This window comes from Rattus rattus, chromosome 5 (assembly GCF_011064425.1).
Source record: "Rattus rattus isolate New Zealand chromosome 5, Rrattus_CSIRO_v1, whole genome shotgun sequence".
In the NCBI taxonomy this organism is placed as follows: domain Eukaryota; kingdom Metazoa; phylum Chordata; class Mammalia; order Rodentia; family Muridae; genus Rattus; species Rattus rattus.
The window spans coordinates 2,210,386-2,233,035 of record NC_046158.1 but is presented as its reverse complement, the minus strand read 5'-3'; the positions used below and the strand labels follow the sequence as shown (position 1 = coordinate 2,233,035).

General features: G+C 45.7%; 1 protein-coding gene across 4 annotated transcripts in view; it reads right to left on the bottom strand.

Annotated features, from left to right (window-relative positions):
- Positions 1-492: 492 nt before the first annotated feature.
- The window catches only part of Zbtb34 (zinc finger and BTB domain containing 34), a 22,568-nt gene continuing 410 nt past the window's right edge, over positions 493-22,650 (bottom strand). The window contains exons 2-3 of one of the 4 annotated variants that reach the window (XM_032902697.1): positions 19,929-20,048; positions 493-6,767 (exon numbers count right to left, since the gene is read on the bottom strand). In XM_032902697.1, coding sequence (XP_032758588.1) covers positions 5,243-6,767; positions 19,929-19,960 — 1,557 coding nt within the window. In that variant the 5' untranslated portion in view covers positions 19,961-20,048 and the 3' untranslated portion in view covers positions 493-5,242. Of the gene's footprint in view, positions 6,768-19,928; positions 20,218-22,650 lie in introns of those variants that run through there. The other 3 variants (XM_032902699.1, XM_032902696.1, XM_032902698.1) reach the window with 3 other exon arrangements.

Here is a 22,650-nt window from a genome sequence, read left to right as displayed (position 1 = left end):
GAGGAAGACAAAGAGAAAAAAAGTGTAGGAGGACGAAAAAATAGTTCTGGTCATTGCCAACTGGCTAGGCACAGATAGAGCACCCACCCCACTGTAAGCTGCACTGGGCAGGACACCCCAACGTGCTGTGCACTCAGCATGGTGCATGTTGAGGATACCCCTCTTGGCCACACAGGAAAGGTTCAGAGCACCACAGTACTTCAGTCCTCCTAGGATACATCTAGCCTTTCAGAGAACCAGTGGCTAGAGAAACAGATGCCTGTCAGAGGCAGGGGTGCTCCTGGAGGACATGGGTGGGGTCTGTCTGAGGCAGGGGTGCTCCTGGAGGACATGGGTGGGGTCTGTCTGAGGCAGGGGTGCTCCTGGAGGACATGGGTGGGGTCTGTCAGAGGCAGGGGTGCTCCTGGAGGACATGGGTGGGGTCTGTCTGAGGCAGGGGTGCTCCTGGAGGACATGGGTGGGGTGGGAAGACAGAGACCACAGCAAGGTTGTTCTAGCAGCATTTTTATTTACAAACAGCAATCTCCATTGAATTTATTACCATAAAAAAGCCATTTACAAGCAAGAAACAAGAATTCAGAACGAAATGAAGCAGCACTGAAATATTCATGTCACAAACCTAAAGCAAAATGAATATGAGTAAAATATCATTTGAATAAATAGTCTTCAATTCATGCTATAAAATAACCTTAATGGCAAGTTACTACTTGATACAGCATCCGCTTAGCTAGCTTCATTTACTTCACGTGGTGATGAAGTGTGGCGTTGAGGTTACCAGTTTATATTGCAAGATAATGACACCATGTGAAGTCATTCACATTGCTCAGCCATTTGTAACAGAAGACTGTTAGCCCTACTGCTAAAGTGGTAAGAGGTGGTTTCACATTAGGAAAATGGTCGTTCTCAGGGGAGGCAGGTGAGTTTACCTCTTGCTCTAGTCAGGGCAGCAGCCTGGAGTTTGTTCTCCAAGTCCTGAGGCCGCATTCACAGCATGCTTGTCACTGAAGGGCAGTGAGAGATTTGTATGCTCAATCTGCCACTCAGGGCAGTGAGCAAAGCTTGCTCCAGGAGCTAAGCAGGAGCAGCAATAGCCCTGTCTGTGCCAGACCCAGGGGGCACCTGGAGTTAGCAAGCCCTGGCAGGAACAGTGGGAACTCTGGCACTTACTGAAGACAATGTGTGTGACGACCATTACAAATCTAGAGCAAAGTGAATGACTTCTCTGAACGTTCAGTTCAGCTGCACTGAGTATATGAAATCTATGATGTAAGAACTAGATAGTCTCGTAAAAAGAGTTTACATAATTCCCCAGTACTTTCATATATAAAATTTAATAAATAACCCTGACCAGGCTAGAAGCACCATTCGAGGGGCATGAGCCCTTGGAAAATAGTTTAGATGTTGCATATTTGAGTCCCTTTCAGTGGAGGCTTCACAGGAAACCATTATAGAATCTAAGAACAATGGTAACTACAAAAACAGAGCAGTAACAAGTGGGAAGCTTAAAGGAAAACACAGCAGCCCGAGGCAGAGTCTGTTCACACGGACATGTCCCCTAGCCCTTGCTTTGTGTTCTTGCGGATTCTCCCTAGAATCCGGGCTGTTAAAACACACAGACACACAGACACACAGACACAGACACACACACACACACACACACACACACACACACATGGAGGCAGGTTAGACTTGCCATCATTAGAGGAGGCATATATACTTATAGACCTCTGGGAGATTTAAAAATTACCACCTTAGTTCTACAGTATATTCTGCATAACAGTGAACTGACAGTATCCTTTCTGCTGTTTAAACACACACACACACACACACACACACACACACACACACACGAGAGAGAGAGAGAGAGAGAGAGAGAGAGAGAGAGAGAGAGAGAGAGAGAGAGAGAGAACCTGCCACGGCAGAGCCGATTGATCGGGAGGCTTTCCCACTGACCAGGAAGATGAACTCATCTGTGTAACTGTATTTACAAATGGTTTCTAAATGTATTTACAGCTTTAGTAGAAACAAGAGGGCAGAGTACTGATGAGAACAAACAAAGATTGAAAACCACAAGTGTTAGCAAAAGTATAAAACGTCTTCACAGTTTGTGCAATGGTACTAATGTCGCAGGGAAGGGCGGGCGCTGTGGCTGTCTTCACATTGTCTAACATGGAAAGGTAGCTGAGAAGAGACTCGATCACGCACAGGCCTGTAGGAAGGCAGGACATACTTCACTGTAAAAGATGTCTTCACATATTGTTTATCTTAGTGGACTTGTGCACCAGCTATAGTGAGAGACCTAACCTACTACTGTACAGGGACAGGTTTGCTGTCCACAAGGAGTTACACAGTAAGCTTCAGGGAGAGAGGCCTGCTAGGTGGCCACGCTGCCTCTCCTGGCACATCCTCATGTGGCTAAGCACAATGAACGGCTGCTGCCCCATGGTGACTGCAGACAGGCTATGCAGCACTGTGCTGGCCTGGGCGCTGCCTCCCTCGAAGCCCTGTGAACTTTACAGTACTGTGTTATGGCTTGAGAATTCATTCTTAACACTGCTATCAGTGGAGAGGGTAAAGTGTCAGCAACACGAATGGGAGCAAGCGCAATTTGTCAGATGCGGAATCATGATCAATTAAACTCAAGTCGGTTTTCTGCCCTATACCAGTCCCATTACAATGTTTGAACCTGAACTGTACAATCAAAGCAATGTATATTTTTGTCAAAGACAATTTTGGATAAGTCACTCTTTGGTAAACTCAAACCAGCTAAACAAGTTGACAAATACAAGAACTCCGTGTCTATGAGTTCTGACAGACAGTGACAAGGCCCAGGACATGGACGAGCTGCCCAAGTGTACTATGCTCACCACAGAAAGCTCTGGAAGCATCTCAGAAGGCCCCAGGCCTAAGTAAAAAGGAGGCTCCTTCCCTGAGCTCGACATCTCACATCCTTAGATTTAGGGCCTTTCTTGTCACAAACTTAATTGATAACACAACATGAAAAAAAAAAAGTTTTTGCATTTAATTTAAAAAAAAAAAATCAGAACCAAACGCATTCATGTAAGGAAAATGAGAAAATCACAGACATTTACCTGAAACCTCAGAACACACTTAAGTAGGTAAACACTTGGGGCCCAGCCTCCCCTGAGGCGTTCAGCTTTCTCCGCTGAACAAATGCTTCAGGGAGAGGACAAACCCCGACTTAGGCAGTTTGACGAGGAAAAGGCATACCGTATACCCGATTAGCAAGAGCGGCTCCTGGGAGCAGCGGGATTAGTCATCTACAGGAGTTAACACTGAGGTGAGGCGTTCACATATGAGCAGATCCTGTGTGCTAAGGAGGGGCTACTGAGCCGCCGCTGGGGCTGCTGCTACACACATAGAGCTGGAATCAAACTTTTTCTCAAAAACAAACAAACAAACAAACAAAACCAACAAAAAATTTCCCCCCAAACCCATCATTCTTGGTATCTTAAGAGCCAAAAAAGCATGGCAAACCAGCAAACATCTTAAAGTATTCCTTAGCTCCTAGCCTTTGAGGTTGGGCCTCAGATTCTGGGTTTCTGTTTGTTTGAGTCCAGGTCTCAGAGCTCAGGTCTCAGGCGGAGAGCGGAGCTGCTGACTCCCGGCGGCCAGCTGTATGACTGGCCCCTCAGCGGCTCCCTGAACTGCTCTCTGCCTGATCCACAGCACCAGAGCCATCTGCGAAGCTTGTTGCTGTGTATGAATCTAACGGCAAACAGACATTCTCCAAAGCACTGACCAGACACAGCTCAGACAGTAAGCAGTTTGCCAGCACATGCTTTTGAGGTTTCTTTTCAAGCTGTGAACTTGAGAGGAAAGTAACTAAGTCATTACTACTGGTAGGTTTCACATTTTCTAGACCGATACTGACCTATACTTAACATAAAAATAGCACCACATGACCAAAAATGGTGAGACATACACAGATCTGGTAACACACAGAGGATCTTCGAGAGTTCTGACTTTTTTCTTTAAGCAGGAAACACTGAGAGTGAGGGAGCCACTGGGGCTCTCACTAGCACACACAATACTAAGATAGATATATTGCTTGCAATTCCCGTAGAGTATATAGCTTTACAAAAAGTACAAATTCCAAGGTCTGCAGTTTCCCTGGGAACTGCATAGAAAAGTTGCTGTGCACCTGAACTGGCTGTTTTTGAGGAGAGAGAGAGAGAGAGAGAGAGAGAGAGAACCAAAAGGAAATAACAAAAATAACAAAACCACAACACTGCTTGGAGAATTTTGTAGACAAGCTCTACAAATTCCTGTCCTTTAGTCAGAGAACTAACTCAAGGTGGAGCGATTTAGTTACCTGGTATGTATGCGTCTACAGTACGGAATGAAGGTAGAGTTGTAAGCCAGTAAAAACCTTGAAAACCACTGTTCCTTTGGGGCTGGCTAATGTAACACTACACTGTGTAGAAAGGTCAGCACCACAGGTTGTCCAGTGTACCTGGACAACAAACAAAAATTCCAAAATGGTTTCCCACTACAGTTGAAGGAACCTTATTTATGGCATTTGGTTTATGTGTTTGTTATGAAGCAGAGCTACGAACACTGTGATTTGCTTTGCTTGCATTTGGACACAATGATTACTATATATGAAAGTCTACTGACATTCTTCTGTAAGGGAAACGAAGGGTTAAAACTAACATAGTAGGAGGGGCTGAAACAAAGCCAGAGCTCTGTTCACATTGTATTAAATTATATATTCCTCTTACATTCACCTCAACCAGAATAAACTCAAATTTGAGAATGTATATATACTATATATATAATAACCACTTTATTATATATATATATAAATTGTCTAACTACCCCCTAAAAGTAATTTTAAATTAGAAAAGGTTACCCATTTGTACCAGCTGACGGCATCCTAGCCTCTCACCGTGAAAATGCACCCGGGCTAGCACCTACAGTGAGTGCGGCCCCTGCAGAGCATGTGGGGTCAATCAGTTGGCATAGCTGAATCACTGGCAGAGTTGGGAGAAGCATTTAGCCAAAGAGGAATATTGTCAGCCTGTGTTTTCCCTGGATACACTGCCCTTCATGCTTTGAGCTCCTTGGGGGAGAGGAATGGAGGGGAGAGTAAACACAAGAAGTACCCCACAGAACTTTCAGAGAAACTAGCGAAAAACCGAGAGATTTGGTGGGGAAAGCAAAGATTACAACAAAGCAAATCACGACGATGCACTGACTGATGTGCTTTGCTCGGGTCCTAGTCAGGCGCATCAGACACTGTGTGGATTTCCAGGCGGGAATCTAGCGCCATCTCTGAGGCTGACACATCACTTTCAAGTTTCTGTTCCCCATATACATCTGTTCTTTCGGGGGACTCCATGCGACCCCGGCCCTCGGTGACCCCTGGGTGGTTTTTCCGCAGGTGCTGGTTGAGGGTGCCCTGGAATGGAAAGCACTTCCCACAGACCTCACATCGGAACGGTTTGTCATCGGTGTGGCCCCGGATGTGATACTCCAGCTGGTCCTTGCGCGTGTACTTCTTCCCACAGAACTTGCACACAAAGGGGGTGATGCCCATGTGCAGCCGCATGTGCCTGTCGAGGCTTCCCTTCTGGTTAAAGGACTTCCCACAGTAAATACAGATCAACCTCTCGTTGTATGGGTACCAGTACCCTCTGGCACTCCTCTCCCGGGGACTGCTCTCATAACCGGGATTGTTCATCATGGCTTCACTGTCAGACCCCTGCACCACACCCTGCAGGTCACTGTGCAGGTGAACAGACAGAGCCCGCTTCTGGCGGGCCCCTCGGCCTCGGAAGCAGCTCAGCATGGACCTGGATGGACTGGAATTGGTCTGACCTCCAAAAGCTTCTGGCACACTGGAAGGCTGTGAAGCTGCCTGGGAGTAGGGATAGGCGTGCTGGAGCACAGAGCCGTAGGCGCCCACATTCACGGCCACAACTTGTTCCCCATCAACCATCTCCGTGTGGTAGCCATCATCACCCAGGGAAGAGCTGTCGGAGCAGCTGGGCCGGTCAGACTTTTCCATCTTCACTTTGACCTCGGTGATCTGGCTCTCTCTCACCAACAAGTCCCCTTGCTCATGGTCCCCTTCTATCTGAACCTCATACTCAGACACGCTCCCACTGCTCCCCCGATCTGAGTGCCCCTCTTCCTGCAAGCGGCTCCGAAGGGCTTTGTTGGGGGTGGTCTCCATGCGGAGATCACTGCTGACTGGAGGCTGCCGTACCTGAGGGCAGTACGGAGGGGAGATTTCAACAGGACTGGTGAAGAAGCTGCCGTCTTTCACCCCATTCCGGCTCTCAGGAGTCTCTTCAGCACCAATGGTAACAGAATCAACGTCTCCCACACTGATCTTTGAGTGGATGCTCTCTAGGATCTGTGTGCACTTGTCAATGACACACTGCATCTGAAGAAAGCTGGCTGCGGTCAGAAAACTGACAACATCCTTCAGCTGCAAGGACATTCTTCCAGTGTAACAGAAGGAGAGCAACTGCTCAAACACGCTGGGGTTCTTAATCACGGATATTGACAAGCCACTCATAGTGCTCAGTGCTGAATGGTCCCGGAAATACGGGGAGCTGGCTGCGAGGACGGCTTTGTGGGCTCGGAAGGGCTGGCCCTGAATGTGGACGATAATGTCACATAGCTTCCCCTGCAGGCGGAGCTCGTTTAGTTGGCTCAGAACGGTGCTGCTGTGCTCGGGCACATCAAACTGAATGAAACTGCTGCTGTCCATTTCTCCCGACACGAGACGTAATCTGCAGAGACAAAGAGCACCCGTAATTCGCCAGGGCTCCTCAACAAGAGCAAGCAGCATAAATGGAGCTCGCTGCGACTCTGCTGCTAGCACTAAGGTCTGCCTGGACATTCTTCCTCTTGCTTGGGTTCCATTAATTCAGCTACAGCCAAATAAGCTACTAGCCCAGTGTCACTCTTACTCAATACTCAACATAATCAAAAGTAAAGCACGGCATGCACAGGAGGGCTGCCTCAGCTGAGGAAACGTGGCGTCCTTCATGAAACATTCCCATTCACCTGCTGCTGAGGGTCTCCGAGGAGCCCTACAAAAATGCTTCAATTCATGTACAGAACATCTGCCTTGTCTCTCTCTCTCTCTCTCTCTCTCTCTCTCTCTCTGGTTTATGTCTGTGTACATGTTTACATACACATGTGTGAGCATGTTCATAGAAGCCAAAGGTCAACACCGTTTGTTACCTTGGTTTATCTTACTTTCTGAGAGTAGCCTCAAATTGAGATGGGCGCTCACCAACTGCTAAGTCTTGCTGGTCAGCAAGACCAAAATATCCATCTGTCTCCAGCCACGTCACTAGGATAACTAACAGGCACATGTCCCCAAGCCCAGGTTTTAAATCCCTATTATTTATGTGTATGACAGTTTCACCTGCCTGTATGTTTACATCCCATGTACATGCAGTATCCTCAGAGGCTAGGAGTGAATGATGGACCCATGGGACTGCAGTTACAGATGGCTGTGACCAATGACATCAGTGCTAGGGATCAAACCTGAGTCCTTGAAGAGCAGTCAGTGCTTTTAACCACGGAATCACCACTCTAGTCCCCTGTTTGCTTGTTATTAGATTTTATTTATTTATGTCTGGGGTGCCACAGTGCATATGTAGAGGCCAGAGAACAATGTTTGGAGTTGATTCCTTCCCTCACAAAGTTCTGGGAGATTAAATACAAGCACTTTACAGAATGAGCTGTCTCCCCAGCTCCCACTTACATATTTCCAATTGGTAGTTTTCAAGTGTGTAGTCACAAGGACTGGAACAAATTTCTTTCCAGTGCAATCTTGATTTGGGCTTTTCCTACATATCTTTGCAAGATAAGCAATACTCCGTCCTTTATAGGAGAGAGTTATTTCAGGCAAAAGCAAGGAGTGATGGGCACAGCACAAGTGCAGGGCCCTGCAGTGGTGCTCACAGAACTGGCATGCTTGGGACATGCTCCTACCACTCCTGGCCTGGACACCAAAGAAGCCAGTGAAATGGTTCAGTGAGTAAAGACATTTGCCACCAAAACAACCTGAACAACCAAAACAACCCAAAGCTGTCCTCTAACCTCAAGTGCACTGTGACACACACATACACACACACACACACACACACTCACACACTCACACACACACACACACTCACACACACACACCCCACAGCTGCTGAGGTAAACACAAGACTAGACCCAGTAACAATTCTATTTTTGATTTTGTTTTTTTTTTGAGACAGGGCCTCAGTCTGGCCTCACACTCAGGCCTACCCTGAGCTGAGCACGCTGAGCGCTCAGCTTGGCTCAGGAGTGTGCGCCATCACGCCTGCCAACCATCAGAAAGTAAAACGCTCCTTACTAAGAACTGAATCAAGGGCAAGAAAGGCACCAGGGACAGTTGGCCTCTGTGTGTCTCTAACTGACTTGAATACTAACTTCCAAACCAGATGGACAGACAAGAGGCGAACACAGTAAAATGTTACAGAGGTACACAGAATGACAATGGCTACTGTAAAAACCTGTCGAACCAGGCAGTGGCAACACGTGCCTGTAATCCCAACACTTGGGAAGCAGAAGCAGGCGGATCTCCGAGTTCAAGGCCATTCTGGTCTATGAGTGAGTTCCAGGACAGACAGGACTACACAGAGAAACCCTATCTCCAAAAACCTAAAAAGTCATTTTTCTGCAGCTTTCGAGTTTTTTTTACAATAAAACGCTGAGGGTTAGAAAGCATCATCTACAATAAGAAGTACAAAAGAAATTGGTGCCTTAACTCTGTAAGCAATAAATAGTGAAAGTAACGGACTCAACTCAGGAGGCCAGACAAGCAGGGACAAGAGGAACAGATAACTCACTAGCAAAGAGCCACCGGGAAGTAGGAGTTGGCAAGTGTACACTAGGACTCCTGCAGGACAGGCTCAGTCAGCCGGTCTGACTGGATCACATCAGCGTTTTCGATCTTGTCAGAATGTGAGTTAAAACCTTTTAGTCAAAAGAAAATGCTTCTATTTATTTACCCTGGCTTACAATTGAAATCACTTTGAAATCTGCACGAAATGGACATCTTTTTAGATAACATAAATTGGCAGAACTAAATGAAAAAGACACAGAAGTGCCAAGGCACAAACGCTCTCCAGGCCGTTCACACTGTCCTAGCCCCATGTGGAGACACGGAGGGCAACTCTGCATCGGGTACAAACCTGACAGCAGAGGACGACAGGGAACTGACAGACATCTGCTTCCACTAAGGGATTATAAAGCCTGTGTGCAGACACCAGGGATTAGGACTGAGCGACTAAGGTTAGGGCTAAGATGATCTGGGCACCAGAAAGTCAAAGGAGGTCTCCATGGCCACTGACAACTCACCAAACACTCACCTCAGAAGTAAATACTCTTTCAGAGTAAGACAACAACAACTTGATAAGCAAGAAATAAAGCACTACTATCAAAAATAATGAAGAGTAACTACTGCGAAGAGTAGCATCGTCCTTAGTCAGGGCTCCTCACAATGTATTAAATGTATCCAACACAACAGATGCTCGCCACAGCATCCTTACTTCCGGTTAACTTTGCCACAACCCTCTCTTTCCTTTCACCAAGTAGATCCCAGGTATTGAACTCAGTCTTCAGGCGTGGTAACCGCACCCTCTCCACTGAGTGAGCTTTGTAACGGGTGAGTGAAGAAGCACATCCGTTATGAGCCTTAGCTGCAGAGACGACCACTGTCTCTAAATGAAATACAGGCCAATGGAACTGTTTGTTAAATTCCTTTTTAAAAGACAATTCTAAAATGTATCTATTATACAACACTTATGTGCTGTAAGAGTGCAAGCCACATGTTTTCAGTGTTTTTCAGTAGTTACCAAGCCTTCCCCAAGCCTCCCCACCACTAAAGCACCGTGCTGGCACAGAACCCAGAGTTCCCCTGCACTGCCAAGGTGCTACTGCAGCACCCTGGCAGTTGTGCTTGTGAAGTAAAAAAAAAATATATATACTTAATTTAATCCAATAGAGCAAACAGCACTTTAAATTCCTCACCACTTCACACCAAAAAAAAAAAAAACAAAAAAAAAAAAACCCTGCCTAAAAAAGAAAAAAGAGAAGAGAAAACTCTAGCCAGATTTGATGCACAACTGGGCACCACACCAGGGAGTCCTAGTCGTCCCCATCAATCCTGGTAAGAGCAGGCCATCCTCTCGCTGAGGAGTCACTCTCAAGTCACAGAAGGCCAACTGAGCAAATGCTACTTGAAACAGGGTCAAAGGGATGCAGAAAGGTTACCCAGACCTGTGAGGAGGTGTGAGTCCTGCAGGGAAACTGACCCCACAGAAGGAATCACATGTCTCAAGAGAGAGAGCCTGAGTCACGGAAGGACTTCCCGGAAGCTCCTCTTCAGCAGGGCCAGGGCACAAGGGAAGAGCAGGGGCCAAAGAACCTGCTGGTGACGTGGACTTCACACCAAGACGTCATTCACTGCCACTTCAAGTATAGGGAAAGGAGAATCTCTAAGTAGAGATGGTTTTGGGGAACTTGATAAACTTCTGGCTAATCCTTCCTGTACAGCATCATGTTGATGTAGAAATGTGGAGGTATAACTACAGAAGTAAAACTTTTATACCTTAAAAATGCTTACCAAAAAGGTCAAAAAACAAATTATGAAAGGAATTTACAAAATACATAGCTGAGAAGTATGAAATTCACAAATAATAAATACCAAATATCACAATTGAAAACTCCATAAATATGAGCAGATGTTTTTTAAGAACAAGGAATAAAAATAGCCTTTTAGACAGAGAAAAATAATCATTTCATCAGTAAACAAACAAAATTTAAAAAGAGATGCAATTCTTTATCCATTTGGCAAGACTTACAAAAATAACACCCATCACCTAAGAAAAGGTCAGGTGTCACCCATCTCATGGCATTTCCCAGCGGAAGGTGCTTAAATAGCAAATCAAAGGCTGAGAGGAAGGCAAGGAGTCCTCACCAGCAACAGAGCACTTTGTGATGGGACATAATTACGGTGAAAGGGGCTTCTGCGAGGTCTCCTTAGTGGGATGGCTGGCCTCAACAGGGCAACAGGAAGCAGCATACCATGGCTAATACCTAGAAGGTTCCATTTTTCCTGCAAAAAGTGAAAGGGGGTGCGCTCTGCCTTGTAGCAAGGCTTCCCTAAGTGCTGAGAGGTTCAGACTCCTCCCCGGAGCGGAGCAACATTCAAAAGCTTTGGGAAGTAAGCAAGGTGAATTCACAGTTCACTCTAGGCACATCACCAGGCTAAAGAGAATTAAAGGTGTGATTAACTTCACGTTCCATGTACCCCATGGCCAGATTTACCCTAACAGGCCCAGGACAGAAGGAGAGGCTTTGTCAGGACATCAGTTTCACCCAGGATCCTCAGTTCCTCGGGACCAGCAGCCTCCTACTTCTTCCCTGCATGGAATTCCAGCAGGCCGGCTTGAAGTAAAGTTTTTAAATAAGCTTGTCTTTAAAGTAAAAACATGCATATTATAGCACTTCTGAGCATAGGATAGAACAATATAAAAACAAGAAAACTCTCCCCAGTCCAGCGCTCACTTCAGAAGGAGTCCTCAGAGAGTTCTGAGCATGAGCTTGCATGTGCTGGGTCCTAAGCAATGTAAGTAGGTCTGGAGCGGTGGTCGGCTGCTAAGGGCTGCTCTGCAGAGAGGCCTGCGTTTGGTTGGGTTCTCAGCACCCACACAGCAGCTCCAGGTCCAGGGGGCTGGTGCCCTGAAAGTCCCCTTGGGTACCCGTAGGCATGTGATGCCCATACAGACGAGACATACTTTTCTTTTTTCCATAAAAACCGTATCTAATAGACCTTAAAATCTTCAGTTCCTCATCAACCTCATTGTGTCCAACTTCATAGACCTACAGACACCTGTGTAACAATGTATTTAACCAATGTCACTGATGCAAAACCAGGAAGCAAACTAATCAGCTGTTACACAGAGCATGGTGACATGTTACAGATGTCTGGGCTGGCTCTCTTTTCTAACTCCTTGCAGAAGAACTGAGAGAGACTTTGCATTTCAACATGTAATGCCAAAGCATCTTCTAAGAGGTGCCAAATGACACTGATTTGCCCAAACAGGGAAGAGCTGCTCCCCACAACTACCAGCATCACGCATTAAACTACTTCAACTTTGCTGAACTGGAGGGGGGAAAACAGTACCTCCTTCTGTGATACACACACTCTTTTACCAAGGAGGCCGCCCACCATGTTTCTAACATCTGTCCATGGCTAGCTGAAGGCAGCCATCACTGAACTGCCTCTTCTTATCCTCGGCATGCAGTTGCCTTTTTACTGGATTGTCAGAACTCTTTGTAAATTAAGGGAATTAGCCTGTCATTTGTGCTGCACTAGGATTTAATTGCAATCAGTAAACGGCATACTAACCGGGGACTTAAATTATTTCTCTACACTTACAGGAAATACTCACTCGACATCAACTCCTCCATATAGCAAACCACAGGGAATGCAAAGACTCACAAAGTCTCTGGCTTGCAGTTTGACATGGGCTTAATGCAGCTTCCTCCCAGCCCAGGGAGAGATGGAAATCAAATTCATTTTTGATAATGCAGAGATGTGATTTATATTCATTTTTCATTTAGATTAAGTTTGCAGCTGCTTCAGAAAACAATAATGAATTTGATTATTCCACTCACTAAAAACATTAGGATCAGTGTTCTTTAATTTAGCAGATTAATCATGTCTTCCCAGCACATTATAATAGACGAGAAAAAAAGAGAGAGAAAACTAGTCATATTTTAACTCTAAAAACGAGCATGTATAAACTGGACCCACCCCCATGGCGCCATTAATAGCTATTTTGTTTTTGTCTGAGAAAGCCATGCTGTGGATAAGAACATGGAACACTGGCTACCGCTCGCTATCTTCATGGATCTCTTCTGCTTATCCAACCAGTGGGAGGATTATCTTCTCATTCCTCCAAGTCACCTGTAGTCATAGTCCTCAGCCTTCCTGAGCATGAGGATATCCTATGGAGGTCCAGTGCTGGGTTCTTGCTAGGAAGAATGCAACCCATGCTTCACTTCAAGGAGCCCACGTCTCCTCAATGAGGCAGGTATTGTCACTCCACGAGGCTGGTTTCCCAGCATGTTTCCATGTTTGTAATCTACACCTCCTAGAAGGATAACCTCCCCATTTTACTGGGCAGAGGAGCGGAAGTAAAACAGCAGTGGCAGAAGAGGAAGGAAGATGACAGGGACAAGTGACAAGCACCTTCCTACCGACTAAGATAGTGAAGGTATTTTAGTAAGAGACCTTGAAAGTACAAATGCTAAAAGTGTCCTCTTTGCAGCTCAAAACCACCTCTTCATGGCTGTTCAGCCAGCATAGCAGCAGGAAGACAGGAGGCCAGCCTATGTTAACAACAGATCATTTCTGAAAGCAACAAAACCAGATCTGTGCAGGTCAGAGCTAAGATCAAGAAAACATTTGGGGGGCGGAGGCAGCTCCTAATAAAGTGCATGACCTCTTCTCAGATCAGTTTTGATGCCTTGGATTCTTCAGATACCTTTTTCTCTGGCTCGTTATACCTGCATTAAGCAAAACGTCCTTTCTTCATACAAAAGCCTTAATTAGTTAGAAACCACAAAGCCAGGGCTCAAATGACAGCCCTTTGGTGATTCAAAGTGGACATCTTAGAGACAAGATGCCCCCAAGACAACACAGGTTCAGCCCATGCTCAGTAGAACACAAAGCAGCACTGAGAGACGCTGCAGGCCAGAGAGCAAGAGTTAACAGAGAGGTACATAGACAGAGCCGTGAGGCTGCTAGCAGACTCCAGGCAGCAAACGACAAGGTTAAGTTCAGAGTAACGGCTTACAGTGGGAGAACTTGGGCACACCGAGAAGCCACTCACAAGACCCAAGCACTGTAGCATGGCTACGGGAAGAGGGGCTAGTCCTTCAACTACCATTCCTCCCACAGAGCAAAGGAGAAGGAAACAAAAGGCCTAACAGAAGACTGGATGGCAATGAGGTTAAAGCTCTGCATGGTCTCACCAGAAAAAGCTCAGGATACACCACTGCACTGTGGGTACCACACGGTGCACTGCTCTAAAATGCAAGATGACCTGATACTAAGCTCAGTTCCAAGGCCTCCGTGCACAGAGATGTTTTTTACCTGCGGGAGCTCTGGAAGAAAAGGGCACTGTACAGAAACGGAGACAGGGGCAGAGTCAAGCAGCAACAGACATGCTGAGCTAAAAAGAGACACCAGTGACTAGCCCTGTTCCTTCACATGGGTGTGAACAAAGGAGGTAAAGAAGCAAGGACACTCTTACAGGGAGTGTCTCTGTAGGTGACATGAAAGCCTGGCCAACCAGAACACAGCTCCTGAAGCCTTCAAAGCAGTTGCCTGCTTGCTAGTGTCCTAAAAACCAGTAAGCAATGTTTGGCTGCTTCAGCTTTCTACTGAATACCATCAATATTCTTACATTAGTATTTTGTATCATCAAAAAAATAACTAGGGCTGGAGAGATGGCTCAGTGGTTAAGAGCACTGACTGCTCTTCCAGAGGTCCTGAGTTCAATTCCCAGCAACCACATGGTGGCTCACAACCATCTGTAATGGGATGCTCTCTTCTGAAGTGTCTGAAGAGAACTACAGTATACTAACATATAGATAAAATAAATAAATCTTTAAAAAAAAAAAAAGAAAAGTAAATAAGAAATACTCAAGTTAATAAAGAAAAAAAATAACTAAAAGAGCTGGGTATAGTCATAGACATTGGTTTAATGGCTCTCCCAGGCATGACATCAGTTCCAGAAGCCTCAAGGCACAGACAAATGTACACAACTACATAAAAATGTATGATGAAAAATGCACCTCTTGGGCTGGAGAGATAGCTCAGTGGTTAAGAGCACTGGCTGCTTTTCCAGAGGTCCTGAGTTCAAATTCCAGCAACCACATAGTGGCTCACAACCATCTGTACTGGGATCTAATGCCCTCTTCTGGTGTGTCTGAAGACAGCGACAGTGTACTTAACATAAAATAAATAAATAAATCTTTTTTTTTTTTTTGGTTCTTTTTTTCGGAGCTGGGGACCGAACCCAGGGCCTTGCGCTTCCTAGGTAAGCGCTCTACCACTGAGCTAAATCCCCAGCCCCAAATAAATAAATCTTAAAAAACAAAAAACACACCTCTCTCTCTAAAAAGCCACAGGAAAATGGAAATCCTTTTTTTTCTCTTCTTTTTCTTTTCTTTTTTTTTTTTTTTTTTGGTTTTGATTGTGGGCTAGCTCCAAATTACTTAATTTGTTAATCAAACTGGACTAACACAAACACATTTCCCCAAAATGGGCAAAGGCTATTTACAACTAAAAAGACAAAAACCTCACCAAAACATGTTTTAACTTTATTTGTGATTTAAAATGTTTGGATTACAAAAGAAAAAAAAGGTACTTTTTTTTAGTAGGAGTCGGTACTGGGGATTAAACCCAGGACCTTTCATGTGGTTCAGAAACACTACCACTGAGGCACACCATGCTCCAAGGTACCACTTTTAAGCCATTACATATGGGGTTGGGGATTTAGCTCAGTGGTAGAGCACTTGCCTAGCAAGCGCAAGACCCTGGGTTCGGTCCCCAGTTCCGGAAAAAAAAAAAAGTCATTACATATAAGCAAGGTTTTAAGTGCTGGCAAATGGAATCCTGGGGGATAATTTGGTGATATTTATCAGCACATAAAAAGCCTTTGGTCTAAAGTAACTGCTAGGGGCTAGAGAGAACTCAGCAGGCAAAGGCACTTGCCACATAAGCTGGACCCTCCACGTGTGTAGTGACATGTGCATGTACCTACACACTAAATAAATGAATGTAATAATTATTTTTAAAAACTTGGAATATAGAAACCGTGCTTGCAGAAGTGTGTATACATGTGTGCTGCAGAAGTATGAAACCAGTATGTAATAAGGCATATACATGCGCTTTTCTTTTTTTTTTTTTTTTTTTTGGTTCTTTTTTCCGAGCTGGGGACCAACCCAGGGCCTTATGCCTAGGCAAGCGCCTACCACTGAGCTAAATCCCCAACCCCTCTTTTTTGTTTCTTTTTTTGTCTGCAGCAGCCACCAAAGACTGATTAAGAAAAAGCAGAGAGCTGGGTGGTGATGGTGCACACCTTTAAGCCCAGCACAAGGGGAGCAGAGGCAGAGGCAGAGGCAGAGGCAGAGGCAACTCCATGAGTTCGAGACCAGTCTGTCTACACAGAGAAACACTGTTTCAAAAAAAGTAATAAAAAGGGGAAAAGGTAAAGGAAAGGTAGGGTATAGGGGCACGCACCATAGCCCAAGCTCCTTGGGAGCCTGAGGCAGACAGCCACTGATGTATATGCACATAGGACTTCCTTTCTTGGAGACAGTCTTATTCTACAGTCCTGCTGGCCTCAACTCAAGGCAACCAACCCTCTTACCTCTGCCTCCCAAATACTGGAATTACAGGTCTGCGCTATCATGTCCCGCTTTACAGTTGACTCAACCACACAGGGGTTAAAAGTGCTAACAATACCTACAGTACCTTTTGATTCTGCCATTTGTGCAGCTACGATTAAAGATGGCATTTTTGTTTGTTGGGAAGACTGGCCTGGAACTCACCAGGTACAGTCATCCTCTCTGACTCCAGCAATAACACTGCACCTCTGTTTGTTTACATTTCATAGACTACAAAAGTCAGCACTTCTGGTTTGCTTTTACACATGCACATTTCGTCCTGTCCACATGTTTATGCCTTTGAGACACACCTTTTTCTTATTGTTTCTATCAATCTAGGCTACATGGCTTCTAGGATTTTTTTCCCAAATTGTGGGAAAAAAATAAATATATTAAAAAATACATACTAGATGGTGGTAGTGAAGTGAACACCTTTAATCCCAGTACTTGTAAGGCAAGGCAAGCGGATCTCAGTGAGTTCAAGACCAACCTTGTCTTCAGAACAAGCTACAGGACACCCAGGGCTACACGAAGAAACCCTGTCTCAAAAAACCCACATCAAGCAGGGATGGAGAGATGGCTCAGTGGTTTAGAGCACTGATTGCTCTTCCAGAGGTCCTGAGTTCAAATCCTAGAAACCAAGAAGTGACTCACAAGCACCAGTAATGGGATCCAATTAGCTCTTCTGGTGTGTCTGAAAAAGCTTCTTCTGCAAGGAGTTAGAAAAGAGAGCCAGCCCAGACATCTGTAACATGTCACCATGCTCTGTGTAACAGCTGATTAGTTTGCTTCCTGGTTTTGCATCAGTGACATTGGTTAAATACATTGTTACACAGGTGTCTGTAGGTCTATGAAGTTGGACACAATGAGGTTGATGAGGAACTGAAGATTTTAAGGTCTATTAGATACGGTTTTTATGGAAAAAAGAAAAGTATGTCTCGTCTGTATGGGCATCACATGCCTACGGGTACCCAAGGAGACTTTCAGGGCATCAGACCCCCTGGACCTGGAGCTGCTGTGTGGGTGCTGAGAACCCAACCAAACGCAGGCCTCTCTGCAGAGCAGCCCTTAGCAGCCGACCACCGCTCCAGACCTACTTACATTGCTTAGGACCCAGCACATGCAAGCTCATGCTCAGAACTCTCTGAGGACTCCTTCTGAAGTGAGCGCTGGACTGGGGAGAGTTTTCTTGTTTTTATATTGTTCTATCCTATGCTCAGAAGTGCTATAATATGCATGTTTTTACTTTTTAAAGACAAGCTTATTTAAAAAAATTTACTTCAAGCCGCCTGCTGGAATTCCATGCAGGGAAGAAGTAGGAGGCTGCTGGTCCCGAGGAACTGAGGATCCTGGGTGAAACTGATGTCCTGACAAAGCCTCTCCTTCTGTCCTGGGCCTGTTAGGGTAAATCTGGCCATGGGGTACATGGAACGTGAAGTTAATCACACCTTTAATTCTCTTTAGCCTGGTGATGTGCCTAGAACTGAAGTTAGCTGTGAAGGACTTGGGCTGTAGGCTGGCATACTCTGGCGAACAAGCGTCCAAAAAGCGAAGCTGCACTTAGGCTGCCCAGTGGGAAGAAAGGAATGGGAGTGGGAAGAGACTGGGACTGATCCACACTGCACTAACTGAGGAGGAAGTGGCATTACAGAGCCAGATGGAAGAAAGAAAAACTGAGAACCAAAGACTATGCTCACTGCTCCTCAGGAAAGAGGCCTAGTAGCAGCAGGTCAGTGCACATAACCCTCGCTCAAACACCATTTCCAACGGCTAGGATGAAAAGCAAAACACTGCACCACGCCTAACATTACATGTGAGGAAAAAGAGCACAACAATCGGTGGCATCCTCATCCAGAGAGCCTACCAGCCAGGGACTCCTAGATGTCACTTGGGAAGATCAACACATGCAGGCCTCAAGTCTCCTCCATATTGACCATGGGTAAAGCCTCAGAATGATCTCCCTATGACACCCAGAGCATTAGCAGAGCACAAGGCAAGCAATGGGAATCGTCTCACACCCAGATGAGCTCTTGGGCTCACAGCTCACTGTATGGGTCAGCTGATCTATCCTAAACCAAACAGGTAAGTCAAGACCTCTGGACTGCCACCAGCAGCAGTACCCTCAGCACTCAAAGAGCCCCGGGGCAGGACAGGCAGGATTGAAAATCTGCAATGTGGCTGACTGCCCTCTCACCTGGAAACACTGCTGCTCCCTGAGATGCTACACATCCTTTAAAAATGCCCAGTTACACTTCCAAGAAAAGAAAGGAAGGTGACAAGTCTAGAAGGGGCTTCAGGCACGAGGAAGGACCATTATTCCCAGGCAAATGTCTGTGATTCCAAACCCATCTTAGAGCAGGCCGGGGAGCAGCAGGGCTGCAGGAAGCATTGTGATGCTGATGAAAGTCAAGGCAAGAAAAGGGGGGGAGGGGAGGAAGTGGCATTCTGTGATGGATATTCATGAAGGGCGCTTCCTAATTTAAAGGAAAACAAGTTTAGAGTTCTTACTGCATTAATTCATGTGCGAGAACATTTTTATCCGAACTGCTACATTTCTGAGCGAGGCGCTAACACTCTCCAGGTCTGCCCAGATACACTAATTTGGGGAGGGTGTGATTTGTCTTAGTCAATGCAAAACATTGGAAGCTGCTTCTTAGTTTTCCACCCAGGAGAGGAATGGCTGCTGCAACCTCACCAGCAACAGTGAGACCTGCCCTTACCTCCTGCCCTAAACACTGTACAGAGGAAGCTCCTGGCAACAGACACAGACAGTGCAACTATTCCCACTGCACAGATGAGGAGACCTAGTCCAAGAGACAAGGAACTTTCCTGGGGTCACTCAGCTAATGACTGACCCAGTCTCAAGAGCAAACGTTCTCAGTAAGAAGAGAACTTTAATTCAGGCTTCCCAGTGAGAGGTATGGCTTTTCCTGGTGCTGATTCTCATGACCCACGTCAAGTAGAAAGACAAATTCCATTCAAGAAAACCTACAAAAGTCAGCTAGTCTGACATGGTGGTAAGGGGCCATAATTGAACCAACACTTCAAATCATTTTCAAAATTTGACTGTGAAAATTTGCTCATTGTTTTTACTGAATAAGTAGGCCCCCAAAAATGTTTCAAAATCTTTGCTTTTCTTCTAAAGATAGGGTTTTGCTATATTACCCAATTTGGGCTCAAGCTCATGGATCCGAGTGATCCTGTCTCGGCCTCCCCAATAAGGCACCAGAGTTTTGCACCACTGTACCTGGCTAGATGGTTCACACTGATCCTGAGCTGAATTCAAGGATGTTTCAAGCAGAAGAAGTAAGCTTTCTTAAAACAAAACTCTCAATATACATTAAGACGCAGCAGCTTATCTGCTCGTGGCTGGCTTTTCAGGAGACCTGGAAAAATACACACATTCCACTTCTTATAACAAACGGATTAGAAAGGCTCACCTTGAATTGCATTCTTCCAGGGTGCTTTCCATGCCAGCAACATCAACAGAAAATAACCATTAGAGGCTTAACTGCGCTCAGTTGGCGACCTTCACTAAGCTAAATTCAGCAGTTTGTCAGCTACAAAACATTAAATGGACACAATGAAGAAGTTTGAAAGCATGAAACAGAATTTCAACTAAAATTACATGAAAATGAATGGAAATATAACAAAATGATGGGGCTCTGGGTTTATAATGTTTGACATTCTTGCTTCAACTGAAGGCAGGCTGGACGCATGTACAGAGGGCCTAGGCAGAGCTTGGCAGCCCATCTTCACTCCTAATACACCACACCTAATCATAATAATAAAATGTCTTCAACACTTCCAAGGTTTTGCTATCTTATCTCCCTTGTATGCCATCTCCATTAAAAATCCTAGTGGCTGTGGAGCGGGCTCAGTCTATACTGAAGAGCTTACTTCCAGTAGGGCCTGAATTCGGATTCTCAGCACCCATGTAAAATGCCATGCACAGAGGTTCACGCTTGCAATCCCAGCCCTGGGGAGGTGGGGACAGGAGTATCTCTAGGGCTTGCTGGACAACCAACCAGCCTGGCTGAACAGTGAACTCCAGATACAATGAGACCCCGTCTCAGAAGATAAAGAGGAGATGGGGGAGGTGGAAAGCACATGGACAGGCAGATGCACATGATGCTGTAAAACTGTACAACCCCGACTTCATTACACATTATAGGTAAGAAAAGTCAGGCTCAAGGCGGGGATGTAATTCAGTGGTAGAGCATTTGTCTAGCATGTGTATGGCCCTGGGCTAATTAACTCTGCAGCACCAAAAAAGAAAAAAAAAGGAAAGAAGAGACAAGCTCAGCAAACATAAGGAATGGCTCAAGTTCATAACTAGTGAGCAGCTGTACAGAGGTTCAGACCCAGGCCCGTCTGATCCCCTGACCTTCCCCACATAGCCTTAGACTTAAGAATTACATGGTTTTTTTCTCTACTAATTAGGAATAAACACATTTTAAAGAATTTATTCTGTGCTTTCTGCATCTGAGAATAAAATTGAAAACATCCACCTGGAATTGCAGCATTAAATACCAGGAGTCACAAAGGGCAAGAGGTGTTCATAACTACCAACAGCTTCTCCTTTAAGAAGAAAGTTGTTTACCAACAAAAATCAGGAACTACATGAGGACCTATTCTCAAAACTCCAGATCCAGCATCAGGTAGCAGGAGTCTGAAAGAAGCATTCACATACATGCTGTGCCTTCAGACGAAACTCCTGCTCTGGCTGGGCCAGGACAAGCTCAATAACCAAGGAAGCTTGCTTCGGAATCCCAGTGCCACAAAGGCATGGGGGTAGGGCGGTGAGGGAACACCCTTTGGAGGAAGTGTATCTTCAGCAGGGGCTTGAAGGAAGTGAAATGGAGAATGTGCTGGGAGGCCTGGAACGGCCCCACAGGCAGTCATAACCTGGCCAAACTAGGAGAACAGAGGCCGGAAAAAGGTCAGGTTCAGGTGAGAGGGAAAAAGCTAAGAGACCCTTGAAAGGGGGTGGGGGAAGTAGCAAAGGCTGGACAACATGAAGCAGGCAGAAAGGACAGTTCAGCTCTCCACTGCTGACTGCCATGGCTCCCTGGCTCAGTATCCTAGCCTCTATTAGGTTCCACCTCTAGCAAGCCTGGTCTTTTCTTCCTGGAATATGCTTGCCTTTAGAATAGTTTCAACTTTGGCCTAGTAGTCAAGATCTTGCAGGAACCGCAAGCCTAATCAACCTTTCCTCCTTCTCTCCCACCTTACCCCTCCTCGGCCAGGAGGCTGCTCTAATCACTAACTCCATAGGATCCTTTTCTCCCCATCTGAATCCTACTCCCCCTTAACACACAGTTCAAGTCCCATCCCTTACTAAGCCCTTACTGACCTCTACCTCTCCTGCTGAATTCTATCGGTCACAGCTTTGTGTCACAGACATCACCTACTCACAGGCAATGTCTGAACACCCACTGTAAATAAAGCCTTGGGAGAGTCACAGTCAATCCACTACTCACAACATTTTGACTTTTACTAAGCAAGCACTCAACTATTTTTTTTTTACTTCCTATACTAAGTTTGGCGTTAGCATAAAGGAAGGATGGGGGAGGGTGAAACCTCTGGAGTCAGAGACCAACTAAGAAGCTGTTGCAATAATCCAGATGTGAAGCAAAAACAGCCTAGCCTAGGGAACAAAGAGAGAATGGGCAAATACAGACAGCAAAATGTTTGCAAGCAAAATGCTCCACGGGAAAACTATGGACGGCAGCAAGGAACGGTGAAGGATCAGTAAAGCTATTTCCAAGAAAACATTTGTGGTAATCATTTTAAACCTCCGTGAGACAAAGTGCACGAAGTGGTTAAAAAAGTCTACATCTGGAGTGGCGGGGGAGACTTCGGTAGAACTGCCTAGCATGTTGAGCCAGGCATAGACCTTGCAATGTCAGACATTCACAGCATGAGGGGTCTGTAGGGAGTTCATCTAAACTCTCAATTCTTACGTGGACAAACTGAGGCCCAGCATGGAAAAGACTTACTGAAAACCCCAAGATGGAGCGTCCCAGAATTGAGTAGCCCCAAAACAGTTACCTGGCCTACGGGAGCAGTGTTTCACACGCCCCCTCCCCAGTCCGTCCCCAGCCCTGCGTCAGTGGCCACGCAGACCACCCGGGCCAAGCTTAACACGCGCCGCCTGTT